This window comes from Haliotis cracherodii, unplaced genomic scaffold, assembly GCF_022045235.1.
Source record: "Haliotis cracherodii isolate W230 unplaced genomic scaffold, xgHalCrac1.p SCAF_12, whole genome shotgun sequence".
Taxonomy (NCBI): Eukaryota; Metazoa; Mollusca; class Gastropoda; order Lepetellida; family Haliotidae; genus Haliotis; species Haliotis cracherodii.
Genome location: NW_027266267.1, coordinates 9,232,279 through 9,250,042, shown reverse-complemented (window position 1 = coordinate 9,250,042; position 17,764 = coordinate 9,232,279). Strand labels below are relative to the sequence as shown.

General features: G+C 40.0%; 1 protein-coding gene across 1 annotated transcript in view; it reads right to left on the bottom strand.

Annotated features, from left to right (window-relative positions):
- Positions 1-12,549: 12,549 nt before the first annotated feature.
- The window catches only part of LOC139458166 (multidrug resistance-associated protein 1-like), a 58,983-nt gene continuing 53,768 nt past the window's right edge, over positions 12,550-17,764 (bottom strand). The window contains exons 28-30 of the mRNA XM_071239498.1: positions 16,804-16,970; positions 13,517-13,711; positions 12,550-12,950 (exon numbers count right to left, since the gene is read on the bottom strand). Of these exons, the coding sequence (XP_071095599.1) occupies positions 12,839-12,950; positions 13,517-13,711; positions 16,804-16,970 (474 nt within the window). The 3' untranslated portion in view covers positions 12,550-12,838. The remainder of the gene's footprint in view (positions 12,951-13,516; positions 13,712-16,803; positions 16,971-17,764) is intronic.

Sequence of the window (17,764 nt, the reverse complement as noted above, 5' to 3'; positions counted from 1 at the left end):
TTCGAAACAGTTCAAAGTTCATCTAATGAAGGTCTTCCCAAATGCTTTCAATCCTGACCCTCCGCTTCACGTGAATTAAGTGTTCCCTCTGTCTGCATGTCTCATGTCCAGATAAGCAGTGGGGTAGCCGAGTGGGTAAAGTGTTTGCTCTTCATGCTAAAGACCCGGGTTTGATTACCAACATGGGTGCAATGTTCGACGCCCATTTCTGGTTTCCCCTACCAAGATATTGCTGGAATATAACCCTACTCACTCTCATGTTCAGATATCTGCTTGATGTTTCAAAAAAGGTTCAAAATCTAAGTAACTGTTCAATTTTCATTTTCATATTTCATGACCTTCCCCTAAACACTGTCATGTTTTTTGGTTACTCTCCCGTGGTCCCTCTAGCCCCTGCCCCACTAATAAATGACTGATCTTAATAACGCTTGATTGAAATTGTACAGAGATGTTCATGTCTATAGTCATTGTCATGTATTTCAAAGACACACAGCTGTCTTGTATATTTCTCAGACCATAGTGCTATTTCTATTCTGTCATTCTCAATATGTATTTGATTGCATGTCTTCAGATATTTGTACATATCTTTACCCACCTCATCAGATTTTCATCCAAATTGTTCACAAAGGGGACCTTTTGTATAAATTTGCCTGCATATATGTAGGAATGTAGGTATATATTTTCCAACACACTGTACTTCAGTGTACAGTATCTGTCGTGGGATGAGATTCACCTGTAACTTGACTGTGTGGCAGGACCAGGTACATGGTGTTGTTCATCAAGTAACGGAACGAAGGAAACACATGTAGAGAACCTGATTGTCTGGCCCAGACTCGCTAATTTACAGACTGGTCTCATACAGCTGGAATATTGCTGAGTGTGGCATTCATTCCCATGAAGCATACCATGAGTTTCCACCCTTTTCAGTAGCAGTAACAACCTATTGCTGAGTGTGGCGTTAAACAACAACCAAACAACAAACAAACTTTGTGGACGACATCCAGATTTCCTTAAGAATCATTCCCACGAAGCATACCATGAGTTTACTGATCGGGCAGCAACAGTAACAACCTATGCAACAACACTACAGCAGGGCCTACATCCACTACATTTCCATATGGTGCCATTTCTATATAGTGCTACCATTGTCTCCTATATACACACCACTTGATGAGGTCAGTCCTACCTTCATTGTACTTGTTACTATGGTTACATTAAGTGATCGTGTTGCTGGCAACATTAGCAGACTAAGCTATGACAGATCAGTGGAGTCACATTTTGTAATAATTATTCTGTGCTGAGTGGAATTAAGACTTTAGTCCTGGAAGCAGGAGTCTTGATCTGTCATTTATTATTCCTGATTGTCTTCAGTCATTAGTTACCATGCCGCTGTTATACGACGTGACCTATAGATTGTTTTGTTGTTATATACTGCTTATTGATTGAGTTGTGGATATAATTAGTTTTATTTCATAATGAACTTGCGTTATTGCGTTATGGAATATTGCATGATGTATTTGTGTTGATAATTGTAATGATGTTTTGGATCTATTATAACTGCATTTAAGAGACGTTTAGCTACAGCGTATGAGAGCTGGGAGACATGAGGCAACGACAGGGGTACCACCTTCTAATTTTACACTAGTCGGAAAAATCCAGTGATGGTTGTCCTCGAGCACTGGTCACATTTGAGGGTTATAACTTACTTATTGTCTCCAACATTTGATATCATATTCAAAGTAGTGGCACTTGCTCCGTGCTTTTCAGCTCAGTGCATACTGTGTTAAACAGTTTTCTTACAAACTACTAATGCTGATATAAGAGATACTTGTCAAGTCTGAGTTCAAACATTGGAGCAGTAACATCTTTTTTACAGAGTTATGGCCCTTGCTCCGTGCTTTGCAACTAAGTGCATGGTGTTGCAATGGGGACACGTTTTCTCACAAACTACTGAAGTTAGTCTTAATAAGTACCTCTTAGAAAAGCTGAGTTCAAGAATTGGAGCCATAATTTTATTTCAAGAGAAGGGCCCTTTTGTGTGTATTAATTTCACAGTTAATCGTTTTTTCTGATGACAGTGACCCTAGTACCATCTCTTCTTAAGGCTTTATAGGCCTCTACTTTATAGTTTATATTCACTACTATATGAACAAACAAGATTCTAATGTGCCCCATGGCAAGGGGAAGTGATAACGCTCTTTTGTGGTTAAATTTGTTTTGTGCTTTCAAAACTATGGTGGGTGGTGTAAAGTAGATAACATAGGATAAACGGTTTTAAACCCCAGATGTTTCTGTGTACAAACTCGTATACATTTTGTACTGAGAATGAATTTCATTTTTTTCTTGGAATGTCCTTATTTTTGGTCAAGTAGAGAAATGTTTAATAAACTAATCCTTCCATTTATAAATTTACCCAGCTTCTCTCGTCAGTGAACCCTGCAGTTATTAAAAGTATATCTTTATATCTAAAAAGAAACCTACCCAGATAACCACCTTTTTGATAAATATTTGTGGCCTCAAATGCAAATAAACTTATCACTTGTCACTTGTTACTATCACATGCTTTGATTCAGCATTTGATACAGCCTCTCGAGGACGAGTGTTATAAGTTTTGTAAAAGTCTGGACTAGTCCTGAATGAAATTGGTTTTCTATGGTTGGGTACATTAGTCATCATCGTATCACAATTGTGCTCATGATGTCAGTCACTGGATTGTCTGGCCCAGACTCAATTATTTACAGGTCGTTGTCTGGAATATTGCCAAGTGCATTCTAAACAACAAACACTTTTTTTACAAATTCTACTTTTGGGGAGTCCAATCCAAAGTACATGATCAAGACCACCAGTTGTCCTCACTGTGAGAGTAGGTTCGAATCCCAGATGGGACTCAACCCCCAAAGGTACTAGAATTCTTACTGTACTAAGAAAGTGTTATTGTTAAATAAAGAAGTCATCCTTAAAAGTTTGATGTCTTCTTGAAAATATGGTATGAATAAACTATTTACGTATAACAACAAGTGTTGTGTTGTGTGTCTAAAGATATGTCCACAGAAGATTTATCTATCTGTCTGAGTTTGGTTTAATGCTGCTTTGAACGATAATTCACCTATACCACGACAGGTCAGCTTGATGTAGAAAGGAAGCCTCAAGGGAGTCCGGGTATAGTGCAGATTTATCATCAGGGCGATTTGGAATTCAAACTCACGATTTGAGGTTTGTGACCTCCCGAAGGTGTTGTGTTCACAGAACACGTTCAACAGGTCCATGTTTGGGGACAAAGCTAATTTTTTATTTTGCAATTTTTGAATTTTAGATGTTGAACATTAGAACATACCAAATAGTTGCCGGTTAAGTATTGTGGTATTAGCTAAACCCTAAACGGGCCCCAACCTTAAATGGGCCTCAGCGAAAGACAGGAGGGGAGATAACTCTCACAAGCATGCTGCAAGCACATGGCACCAGCCCCAGTCTTGTACACAGCTACACTTACAGTGATTAAACACACTTGACAAACAAAGACAAGTATGACCAGGCTGACAGATTGTACATCTGAATTATCTCTGTTAGAATTAGTCCCCATCATCACATGCTGGTCGGGTGGTCAGACTTGGTGATGATGTTGATTGTGTGTCATCGTACCCCGGTGTCATGGGTCGTTGCTCACAATAGCAATCACTGGATCATCTGGCCCAGACTCAATTATTTACAGAGCGCCTACATATAGCTAGAACAAGCGCCAAGTGCGGCATTAAACTACAAACAAGGATCACACACGGTACATCACACCATTTATACCCCTCGGGATCGGGGTACACAGGCTCACACACAGGGTACATCACACGATATACCCCTTGAGATCGGGTACATAGGCTCACACACAGGGTAAATCACACCATTTACACCCCTCGGGATCGGGGTACATTGGCTCACACACAGGGTACATCACAGGATATACCCATCGGGATCGGGGTACATAGGCTCACACAGGTACATCACACTATTTATACCCCTCGAGGTCGGGGTACTCAGGCTCACACACAGGGTACATCACACAATATACCCCTCGAGATTGGGGTACATAGGCTCACACACAGGGTACATCACACAATATACCCCTCGAGATTGGGGTACATAGGCTCACACACAGGGTACATCACACAATATACCCCTCGAGATTGGGGTACATAGGCTCACACACAGGGTACATGACACGATATACCCCTCCAGCTCGGTTGATATAACTTACAATATTTTAGTTTTCAAATGTTAGGCCATCAGTATGTCATAAGAAGAGGCATACATATCACTTGTGTTATAGCCTTCAAACTTCATTGGTAGGTGGGATAGCCTAGTGGTTAAAGTGTTCACTCGCCATGCAAAAGACCAGGTTCGAATCCTCACAAGGGTACAATATGTGAAGCCCATTTCTGGTGTCCTCCACTGTGGTATTGCTGGAATACTGCTAAAAGTGGTGTAAAACCATACTCACTCACTCACTCACTTCATAAAATATGAGGCATTTTATCTCAACAATACTTGACAGAAGAAAAACACAAGGATTATGTATAATAATTTTATTCTAGATTATGCAAAGTAAAACATGTGTCGAAATACACTCTCTCTATCTAAAATACAAATAAGACATACAGGTATATCGAAGAAAGAAAACTACAGGAACAGGCACAAAAAATTGTTTGGCCGGACAATTTGCAGGTAGCCAATGATAACAGCATATGTATACTATCATATATTGGCTGCTTGGAGATGGTACCACACAAATAGTGTCCCAACTAGAGCATGTTGAGCTTCATTTAAAATTTATAAAAGTAAGACACAATTCAAGTATACCAACTAGCATCCTCTAGTTACATATCAGTATAAATAGAGCAGTATCCCTCTCAAATGTTGACTGAGGATGTCAGACTCAAACAAGACACAATGAGGTTGACAGTAAAGTCACATTGTCAGAGACAATAAAACATTGAATTTTAAATATATATATTTATATATATAATATATATATATATGTATATATATAGCAATATTATATATAGCAATATTCCAGCTATACATTAGCGGTCTGTAAATACTCATGTCTGGACCAAACAATCCAGTGATTGACATGATCAGCATCGATCCACGCAATTGGGATACGATGACTGGCTACCCGAGGATGTCGGACTCAAACAAGACACAATTAGGTTCACAGTAAAGTCACATTGTCAGAGACAAAAAAACATTGAATTTGAAAAAAAAGAAGAAAAAAAGGGGACTGGTATATCACACAGCATTGATTTACGAGGGACAGGTAATCCATAATTCAAAGTTTTGAGGAGGTTATTCTATATATCACTCATTGCCATTCAAACAGTGGAAATCAAGAAAAAACACAAGAATTGTAAACCCTACAGATAAACTTCACTGAGATTGTATAATATGATCTAGAAATATAAAAATCACTGAATACTGTACAATATCTCTGGAATGTATTGGAGGGATTTTCTTGTTCAGATCAAACTGAATTCCGAGGCGGGACTAATCAGATTCATTCACACGCAACAGTAATGATTAAAACAGCAATAATACTGGTACAGAAGTTGTTTCAATCAGGATAAAAAGATAAAGTGATTAGGCATTGATTAATGTGTGATTACCAGTAACGGGACAAATAATAACCTTTGATGAACCCTCGGAGTGGCAAGAGCCAAACTTTGGCTGCAGTGAGAGCGCCTGTCACCTGTGACAGTATCAGGCATATAGCTGCCGACTGTATAGTGTGCACTACCTGTAACCCTGGGGCTGACCCTTAAGATGGTTTGTTATATTCCAGCTATATGACGGCATGTAGTGACAGCTATCTCCATGGCACCCTGGGTGTAACATTCACACTATAGAAGACTGTGACAGCTTTCTCTATGGCAGCCTGGGTGTGACATTCACGCAATAGAAGACTGCCATAAAATACCTGGAAATTTGAGTCAGACAATCAGACTTGCAACTTTGCAAAGCTACCAGACCAGATAAAATATTGCCAGTCCAGAATTTTCTTGACACTAAACGTATGAATAGTACTGTTTAATGTTCATTCTTAGAAAATAACAAACTGGTGGATTGTCAACTTTGTTACTTAACTCATTGAAATTATATTCATCAATAATGTGGTTAACGTTTACAGTTAATTTACCCCATACACTGAATTAATACTTGAATGCATAGGTAAGTTAGGGAATACAATTACAGCCTGATCATCGTGTTCAAAACTGACCATCCGTCTCCATCCTCAGCAGGCAGGTATTTTAAACACTGGAATCATCATATAAACATAAAACGACTTTTAACACAATTACCACCTAACGTCCTGCAAGAGTACTGTATTCGACGTAATAAGCACCCAGCTCTAATAAGCGTCCACGGCGATATTTGTTAATATACTGGCTAGTGAAAAATCACAATCAGCACCCCTTCCGATTGATCAATGTCCACAAGACTTATTTATACGTGTATAATACGCACTCGTGTGTTATATGCACCCTTAATAATGGGCAGTTAAATTCTTGAAAAATATATCTGTCGTATGTCAACATTTCAGGCTGTCAGCATAAACCACGAAATTTATGATCTTTCAGCAGTTTTTTTAAGCCAAAATAATATTTTAATAAGAGCCCCCTATTTCTAATTTTGAGAGCGCCCTTGGCGCTTATTACGTCGAATACGGTTTATGTAATGCAGTCCGAACAACACATCCAGGTAAACATAAGGTATCAAGTCACAAGTTGCTAGTTGAAAATGCCCCACTCAGCAATATCCCAACTGTATGATGGTGACCTCTGTAAAACCGAGTGTGGACTAGACAATCCAGTGATTGATATGAGCACCAACGCTGATGGGTACCGGTACGTTAACAATCAAACAAGTCACTAAGGCTGACTGTCCAATCAAAGACAAGCAAAGGTTGCTGGGACCTACTCCAATCTGGATTTCCCATCGGTACAAGACACAAACAATAGACATAAACTCTGATAACATTATATGAACATCATACATAACAATTTTACAAGCTTTGACTAACTTACTTAGTACCCTATTGTAGTCAAATCTTGCGCGAATTTTGACTGACCAATGAAATGACTGACATGAAATCGACATTAGCCAATCAGAAGGCAGCTTTCTCGGGCTTATAGACGGCCTAGATTGTATGGATATAATCATAAAACCCGTAACTGTCGTTCGGAATACCCCGTGTTAAATATTTTGTGGTTGCATGATTGAAAAACACATTCCGACTGTCACTTTCATGATCTGGTAAGTGATGCTCTGATTGGCTGGATGAAAGGTCGTTCTGACGTGACCCTTAATGGGATGTCCTCAGATCTTTGTTTAGCGATAGCGAGAACTAAGATCTGATTTTAATGAGATTGCGATGTAAAAAAATACCAAAAAAAATACTGATGTCTATCTGACAGAAGACACCACCATGCATGAATCGAGGTATCAAATATTCCCATCAACAACATTTTAATTAACAAACAAAACGTAAACAACAAATGGATAAAAACAGATCACATCACTACCAGCAATAGAGTTTGGAGACAACAGATCGTTTATCCGTGTCTGCATACTTATGTACCGTAATCGTTTAGCCTCCCTGTGTTTTTTGGCCGTTTGGCACTAAATACATAAAAGCATACAAATACATGTTTCTAAGTCTTGTAAAAAAGTATACAAATGCAATTATTAAGAAATACGGCAACGCCACTTCAACATCCCATCAGATGTCCAAACCCAAGCTACTTCTGAGTGAGTGAGTGAGTTGGGTTTAACGCTGCTTTTTACAGTATTCCAGTTGTATCACAGCGTGTCAGCTTAATGTGGGAGGAAAGCCCGAAGTGATGCAGGTCTCAGACGTTTACCACTTCGGTGAAACCCATGAGCACGGGCATGGTGCTGACAAACCTAGAAACATAATCGGGGTGAACTGGGATTCGAACCCACAATCATAGGTTTCTGGTGTGCCCAAGGGACGCAACTCTGCACAGCGAATCGCGGCGCCTTAGACGACTGGGCCACCCGTACCCCCCAACCTACTTCCAGCACACATCTAGACCAACTATGAAACATCAGCTACAGATCAGCTACAGACCAGCTACACTTACAGATCAACTTGAAGGGAAGATTATAAATCATCATGATAGAATAAATCGAGAATAGTTTACAAGCTAGGAAGAATGATGCATTATTTTGACCAGGTGAAGTAAGTAAAAAAATATGTTAAGTTGTTACAAACAAACTATGCTAACAAGCTGTTACACACAAACTATGCTAACAAGCTGTTACACACAAACTATGCTAACAAGCTGTTACACACAAACTATGCTAACAAGCTGTTACACACAAACTATGCTAACAACCTGTTACACACAAACTATGCTAACAACCTGTTACACACAAACTATGCTAACAAGCTGTTACACACAAACTATGCTAACAACCTGTTACACAAACTATGCTAACAAGCCGTTACACACAAACTATGCTAACAAGCTGTTACACACAAACTATGCTAACAAGCTGTTACACACAAACTATGCTAACAACCAGTCACACAAACTATGCTAACAAGCTGTTACACACAGTCTATGCTAACAAGCTGTTACACACAAACTATGCTAACAAGCCGTTACACACAAACTATGCTAACAAGCTGTTACACAAACTATGCTAACAAGCTGTTACACACAAACTATGCTAACAAGCCGTTACACACAAACTATGCTAACAACCACTCACCCAAAATAGATCACAGTTCATATTTCACATAGTTGCTATTATTAGGACTCCAGCTGAACTATTTGGCAGAATATATCAGCTAGTTATCACATTTCAAATATTATCACGTATATCACAACCCTCTGCATCAGCAATGCCATGAAATATATACAGTAACAATGGTCAGGAGAAGTCAATCAGATCCTTCCATCGTCTACTAAAACTCAGCAACAGAATAGATCCGTCCATTGTGTATTGAGGGTTAATGCCTTGTCAGCTGTTTTTGGAGCCGTTCACTGAGTAATTTGGGGATATTATGATTTGGATGGAATATCATGATTAATGCTGCCATTAGTCCAGGTGCCACGATACATCTGAATAAAATCTGGTATAAAACCCATGACCATAGGATCCTCACACAACTAAGGGAAGCAACTCCACAAATAGAATAGTGGTGCACGGGACAACAATGTATGTATAGAAAAGACTGTCAGGGATCCTGGTTAGAACTAACACACATACAGATGGATGAATTTGTTCTGGATATTCCTTTAAGGGATTTCATAGATCTAATCTTGGGTACTAATCTTAGCTAAGACATATTTTAGCAAACCTCGGGAAACTCAAAAATATTCAAAAACTTATACAGACCCTGACCACCCCTATTGTTTTTGCTGTCGTATCTCACTTGTGATCTTCCAAATCTTATTCACTGTATTTATTTCAATAATTATTTTCAAGCCTCAAATATATATACCGAAGATTGAGGTATGAAAATTGTGATGATTAATATTCAAACAAATATCTGAAACAAAAGTCCACTACAAACAATTTCCTGATGATTATGACCCTTGTTCCTAAAAATCATTTGGCACGTGTTTTTTCTTGTGTACACACTTGAGTATTATCCACACCCCATCCTTGTGAACAAGTTGCGGAGACAAATTGCTACTCCAGGGATGTGACCGGCCAGGAGAAAGGGGGCCTTATGGGTGCTAGGATACTATTGTGCCGGGACGTCATAAAGAAAGTCATCTGACGTCAACTTACTTCTGTTATAATTGCCATGTGTCCGGACTGTACAAAAATATAACTTAAGACTAAGCTAAGGATCCTCACACAACTAAGGGAAGCAACTCCACAAACACTAGACAACAAAGTATGCAACCATTACATTAACAGTCATACATCTCAAAATGGGACTTTGCAGAGAATGAGTCCAAACGTTTGAGGTGAAGTGAGGTGAAATTGGGTTTAACGTCGCGTCCAAGATTATTGCACTTATATAGCGACGTGCATGTACGTGAGTGTGTCTGCTTGTACAAGTTCGGACTGATGCCGATTAATAGTGCTAGCTCACTGAGATACTATGCCGCAGTTTAACATGAATACCCCACTCAGACACAGTATACTGACTCCGAGGTGACCAGCCCTTGTTTGAGCCCCTTAATGCCGAGCGCCAGACAGGATAACAACAAGTACCATCTTTTAACGTCTTTTGGTATGACGCATCGGAGATCGAACCCTGGACCTTCAGCTCTCCGGGCTGACGCTCTACCACTTGACCATGGAGGCGGCCCCAAACGTTTGAACACATGCATATGTGTAATAAATATTTTGTATTTTTATGATCCTAAGATACCCTAGTTATAAAATGTACACGTATTAAGTCAAAATGTGACTTTTCACCCATAAGGTCCCTTATCTTAAGGTTGGTCACATATAGTACCCTGTCAAAAACTACATTGGGTTGCTACAGACAATTGAACAAGAGAAAACATGCTTAGTCAACGAAAATGTGAACCTTGTGATAAATAGGCCAGACATCTAATGAAATACTAATTCCTGGTAATGTCGTTGTGTTGGGAAAGAAAAATAAAAAGGGGGCTGAAGGGGGGACACCAGAAATGGGCTATTCCCATTGTACCGATGTCGGGAATCGAACCCGGGTCCTTGGCGTGACGAGCAAACGCTTTAACCACTAGGCTACCCGACCGACCCATAGCGCTAAGACTATTTTAAGTCTATGTTGATGTATGGGAGTTAAGATCATCTTAGCGCTAAGACCGCTTTGTGCAAGTGGACCCATGACTTGAATCAATAAATACATGGAAGTCAGACTGATAGGAGTCCATTATTAACATATAGTGGTATTCACATTGTATGAGAGTTGAATTATCTCCCTTTGAGACAACATGGCGGATGACGGTAAAGATACAGAGATATAACACATTAAGTAGTCTGTGAAATAAAAGTATAGAGACACAGCCAAAAACTGAAATAACTTCTTCAGATCCAGTTCTGGTGCTGAGTAGACAGATAAGGTTTGACTACATGGGGACAAGGATTTGACCTTTGACCTGTGATCAGAAGCTCCGTGGTTCAAATCCCATCAAGGGACTCGGAAATTTTATGGCTGCAACACATACTTGACTTTCAGCTATGTCAGCCAAAAATAGTGACAACACAGAAAAGCGGCCCTAGGTGTCGGAGGAAGGTACTGTTTACTAAACCCGTGATGTATCTCTAATGCACATCTGCAATATCTGATTACAACAAAGCAATGAAATCCCTGAGGCGTGTCTAAGGATGAGACAGACAGACATGATCCGGTAGTGACCTTCAAATAACATCATCAACATTGAACAACATTTAAAACAATACAGACTACGACAACATGACATAATTGCTGTTGTTGGTACTTTGTGTAATTTCCAGTAATAAAGGTCAGAACTTCATTGCTGTTGATGTCACATCGACTGTACAGAAATTTTCCAAAAAATGGGTTTTGGCTCTCTTCAGTCTTTACAATGAGTGAGTTGGGTTTAACGCCACTTTGAACAGAATTGCAGTTATATTGCGACGTGTCAACTTATTGTGGGAGGAAAGGCCCAAGTGATGCTGGTCTCAGATGTTTACCACTTCGGTGAAACCCACGAGCATGGGTATGGTGCTGAGAAACCTAGAAACATAATCGGGGCGAACGGGTATTCGAACCCACAATCATAGGTTTCTGGCGTGCCCAAGGGATGCAACTCTGCACAGCAAATCACGGAGCCTTAGACGACTGGGTCACCTGTGCCCTCCTGACAAACCTAGAAACAAAATCGTGGCGAACCGGGATTTGAACCCACGAACATAGGATTCTGGCATGCCAAAGGGACGCAACTCTGCACACCCATGCCCCCGTCTTTACAATGAGAAACATTACACTGGCAGCATACAGCATGGAGACGTCCAGAGACAGTCTCCAGGCCTTGACGTGCTGTAGGGGGAAAAGTGTCACAGATCTATCAGAGACATCTACAGATGTATCACATATGCCAATTATCTAAAATAAATATAGACATAGATATATCAAACAGTTAAAAGTTCTACATATTTAAAACAAAATATATATAAAATGTTCATAGATGGATCAAAATTGTCCTCACATGGATCAAAGATGTCCATAAGTGATCAAAGATGTAAAAACAAGGATCAACATTGTAAAAACAAGGATCAACAGTTATAACATGGATCAATGTTGTTATAAAATGGATTGTTGTTATAACATGGATCAATGTTGTAATCTAAATTAGATCAACATTGTTATAACATGGATCAATGTTGTTATAACATGGATCAATGTTGTCTTAAAATGGATTGTTGTTATAATATGGATCAATGTTGTTATCTAAAATAGATCAATGTTGTTATAACATGGATCAACATTGTAAAAACAAGGATGAACAGTTATAACATGGATCAATGTTGGATCAATGTTGTCTTAAAATGGATTGTTGTTATAATATGGATCAATGTTGTTATCTAAAATAGATCAATGTTGTTATAACATGGATCAACATTGTAAAAACAAGGATCAACATAGTTATAACATGGATCAATGTTGTTATAACATGGATCAATGTTGTATCAATGTTGTTTTTAAATGGAGTGTTGTTATAACATGGATCAATGTTGTTATCTAAAATAGATCAATGTTGTTATAAAATGGATCAATGTTGTTATAAAATGGATCAACTTTGCTGTAAAATGGATCAACATTTTCCTGAAGATCAAATGGCGAGATCTACACCAGGTTTGCATCTTTGGCCATCCCATAGAAGACACTTTGTTTATCTGCCAGGAGAGCTGCCGGCGTGTCGAACTCCTTGATCAGCCCTTGGTCCAGCACCAGGATTCTGGAAACAGCAACATAGGGTTTGTATCAGGTAATGATCCCGGCCAAGGAAATAAAAGATTCCCAACCTCGGACTGCTTCAAACTTCATTCCATCACATTGGTGCGGTGTTTTCTTATATTTAATTGATGGATGACTCTCTACGTACAATGAAGTCACCACATTTGAATAAAATTCAACTTTTCATATCATTAAAGTCCATGATGCTACGTTAATCACAGTGAACCACATGCATAACTCACCTGTCGTAGTCCATGATGGTGTTGGTGAGCTATGGTGATCATAGTAAACCACATGCATAACTCACCTGTCGTAGTCCATGACGGTCTTGGTGAGCTACGGTGATCATAGTAAACCACATGCATAACTCACCTGTCGTAGTCCATAATGGTGTTGGTGAGCTACGGTGATCATAGTAAACCACATGCTGAACTCACCTGTCGTAGTCCATGATGGTGTTGGTGAGCTACGGTGATCATAGTGAACCACATGCTGAACTCACCTGTCGTAGTCCATGATGGTGTTGGTGAGCTACGGTTATCATAGTAAACCACATGCATAACTCACCTGTCGTAGTCCATGATGGTGTTGAGTCGGTGGGCTATGGTGATCACAGTCGAGTCCCTGAACTCTGTCTTGATTGTGGTCTGGATCAGATCATCGGTCTCCATGTCAACTGCTGCTGTAGCTTCGTCTAGGACCAGAATCTTGGTTTTCCTGAGCAGAGTCCGGGCCAGGCACACCAGTTGCCTCTGACCAACACTGCAACACAAAGTCACTATTGATACTATGTAACAGTGTATCGGCACACCAGTTGCCTCTGACCAACACTGCAACACAAAGTCACTAGTTTTACGATGTAATATTGCATCACAAAGTCACTATTAATACTATGTAACAGTGTGTCGACATACCAGTTGCCTGTGCCCAACACTGCAATACAAAGTCACTATTGATACTATGTAACAGTGTGTCGACATACCAGTTGCCTCTGCCCAACACTGCAATACAAAGTCACTATTGATACTATGTAACAGTGTGTCGACATACCAGTTGCCTCTGCCCAACACTGCAATACAAAGTCACTATTGATACTATGTAACAGTGTGTCGACATACCAGTTGCCTCTGACCAACACTGCAACACAAAGTCACTATTGATACTATGTAACAGTGTGTCGACATACCAGTTGCCTCTGACCAACACTGCAACACAAAGTCACTATTGATACTATGTAACAGTGTGTCGACATACCAGTTGCCTCTGACCAACACTGCAATACAAAGTCACTATTGATACTATGTAACAGTGTGTCGACATACCAGTTGCCTCTGACCAACACTGCAACACAAAGTCACTATTGATACTATGTAACAGTGTGTCGACATACCAGTTGCCTCTGACCAACACTGCAACACAAAGTCACTAGTTTTACGATGTAATATTGCATCACAAAGTCACTATTAATACTATGTAACAGTGTATCGACATACCCCTTGCCTCTGCCCAACACTGCAACACAAAGTCACTAGGTACACGATGTAATATTGCACCACAAAGTCACTATTGATACTTTGTAACAGTGTATCGACATACCACTTGCCTCTGTCCAACACTGCAACACAAAGTCACCAAAGTACTCATGGAAATGAAAAAAACCCGTTTTGCTGGATTTAATAATCGACACAAAGCATTACGTAGATGTAAATACGAAATAACAAAACAACTGGAAAAGTACTAGTCTGGATTTGCTAGTTTTATCTCAGTGCTCAATACAAAATGTACTTTACAGGAGGTAATTTGTAGGCACTTTCAACACTCAAAAATAAAACTAAGTCCAAATTGACATGGCAGAAACAGGCTATAGGCATTATGCAAATTAGCCTGGAAAAAAGTTATCAAAACAACAATAAAAATAACAGCTATGTTTATGTACATAATAATAATGACATGTAAGTTGTTGTTTGAGAAGGGAATATGTTACTTTTACGTTCTGATATTTTGACGACGATTCACTATCCCACAATGCCACTCACAAATCACTAACCACTGACAAATCACATGCACGTGGGTTTCAAGCACCTGTGTTCACCTGTTGTCAAGGTGTCATAGGTCTAGACATTCACCTTGATCTACTAACACCTGGTTATGCTCAGTTTAACAATAGTCTGTTTTGTTCATATTTTTACACATATTTACGTGTAAAAAGACATAAAAACCTTTGATACGCTGTATTAGTGCCAAGGCCCAATTAGTTCTAATTGAGTTGTTTGAATATTTATATATTTTGTATATTAACTGCATTTATTTAAAATCTGAGATCGAAAAATTTTTTTTTTCATTTCCGTGAGTACTTTAGTATTGCTACATAACAGTGTATCGACACAGCAGTTATTTGTACAGGATTTAGTCTAATATGAACTTCACCATCATCATCAGACTGATGACACACAATCAGCCAGGTCTGACAGAGAACCACCGGATCACCATGTCAGTCAGTTTTAATGACTAGCAGTGACACAAGGGCCCAACTCTGTCCTGGCCGTGGCACAGGAGTGAGTGAGTGAGTGTGTATGGTTTTACGCCGCTTTTAGCAATATTCCAGCAATATCACGGCGGGGGACACCAGAAATGGGCTTCACACATTGTACCCATGTCGGGAAACGAAACCGGGTCATTGGCGTGACGAGCAAACGCTTTAACCACTAGGCTACCCGACCGCCCCCTGTGGCACAGGAAGCATCTGTGTTAACAGAGGAGGATTTGAAACCTGACCTGACTGACTACACTCAACACAATGGGACAATCCCTGTTCTCTCCCGATTATGTTTCTAGGTCTGTCAGCACATGATCTAGACTACGTTAGTGATAGATGTGTAACACATGCGACACTTCAGGCTTTCCTCCCACATCCAGACCCGTGAAGATTCCGGGGTAGAATAGGTCTTCAGCAACCCATGCTTGCCGTAAAAGGCGACTATGCTTGTCGTAAAAGGTGACTAATGGGATTGGGTGGTCAGGCTCGCTGACTTGGTTGATGCATGTCATCGATCCCAATTGCGTGGATCGATGCTCATGATATTAATCACTGGATTGTCTGATCCAGACTCGATTATTTACAGACCACCATCATATAGCTGGAATATTGCTGGAATATTGCTGAGTGCGGCGTTAAACAACAAACCAACCAACCAAATCCCACATCAAGCTTGTAGTAAGAGGCGATTAAAGGGTTCGGGTGGTCAGGCTTGCTGACTTGGTTGATGCAATGGCGTGGATCGATGCTCATGATGTCAATCACTGGATTGTCTGGTCCAGACTACATTACTAACAGACTGCTGCCTTATAGTTGGAATATTGCTGACAATAACAAACAAACAAACAGAACATCAAGCTGACATGCCGTGATAGAACTGGAATACTGTTTAAAGCAGCGTGAAACCCAACTCACTTACTCACAACGGGAGAAGCTAGTTAATGCTACAGTGACATATATTGGTTTGTTGTTTAACGCCGTACTCAGCAATATTCCAGCAGTCTGAGAATAATTCTGGACCAGACAATCCAGTGATTAACATCATGAGCATTGATCTACACAGTTGGGATCGATGACATGCATCAACCAAGTCAGTGAGCCTGACCACCCGATCCGTTAATCGCCTTTTACGACAAGCAGAGTCACCTTTTACGGCAAGCATGGGTTGCTGAAGACCTATTCTACCCCGGAATCTTCACGGGTCGTGACATAGATTGAAAAAGTGAGTTCTCCTGCCGAGTAGGGAGCGATGACACAAACTTTGTGAGGTGAGCGTGGTCTAACCCTTGTCACAGATAGGTAGTTACACGTGACCTACCTGAGGTTTTGTCCACCTTCTCCACACTCGTACTCCAGCTGACTAGGCAACCCCGTCACAAACGTCTTGAGATGAGCGTGCTCCAACGCCTGCCACAAATCCTCATCGATGTGGCTGTCGAAAGGGTCCAAGTTCATCCTCAGGGTGCCAGAGAAGATGACAGGGTCCTGGAATTAAGCAGACATCAGTTGGGCATCCCAATAATTCTTCCCCAGTGTTTATTTAATTAATTCACCATAAAGCAACCTAAGTTAAAGAGCATCATACGAATCTTGCTCAGAAGTTGTAGCTCAAGGCTACAACATTCAAGACCTCAGTAAAGCTTTCGAAACGTTTTACGGTAAACATGTTAAGGAAATTTCCAAATTTTACGTATCAGTGACAATTGACTTGTCTTTGCATGTATTTGTGATGGGTGACACGGGGCAGGATACGCTCACCTTTTCGCACTTACTGGTATCATCATAATTTGATAGTGATTCATAAACACATGCTCTTGACATCGTTCTGCCTTTTATGCACATATTTCTATTCGATATGGAAAGGGTTTGGTCGCCTTATTTGAGAAATATTTCCAAAGGTTGGTGTCCCCGGTCCTGGAATCATGCAAGCATCAGGTACAGGTAACTACCGTATTCGACGTAATAAGCGCCCTGCTCTAATAAGCGCCCACGCGATATTTGCTAATATATTGGCTAGTGAACAATCCCAGTTAGCACCCCTTCCGATTGATCAATGTACACAAGACTTATTTATTCGCGTATAATACGTACTCGTGTGTTATATGTACCCTTAATTATGGGCAATTAAATTCTCGAAAAATATATCTGTCATATATAAACAGTTCAGGCTGTCAGCATAAACCACGAAATTTATCTTTTAACCCTGTTTTTTCCACCAAAATAATATTCTAATAAGAGCCCCCCTATTTCTAATTTTGAGAGCACCCTGGTTCGCTTAT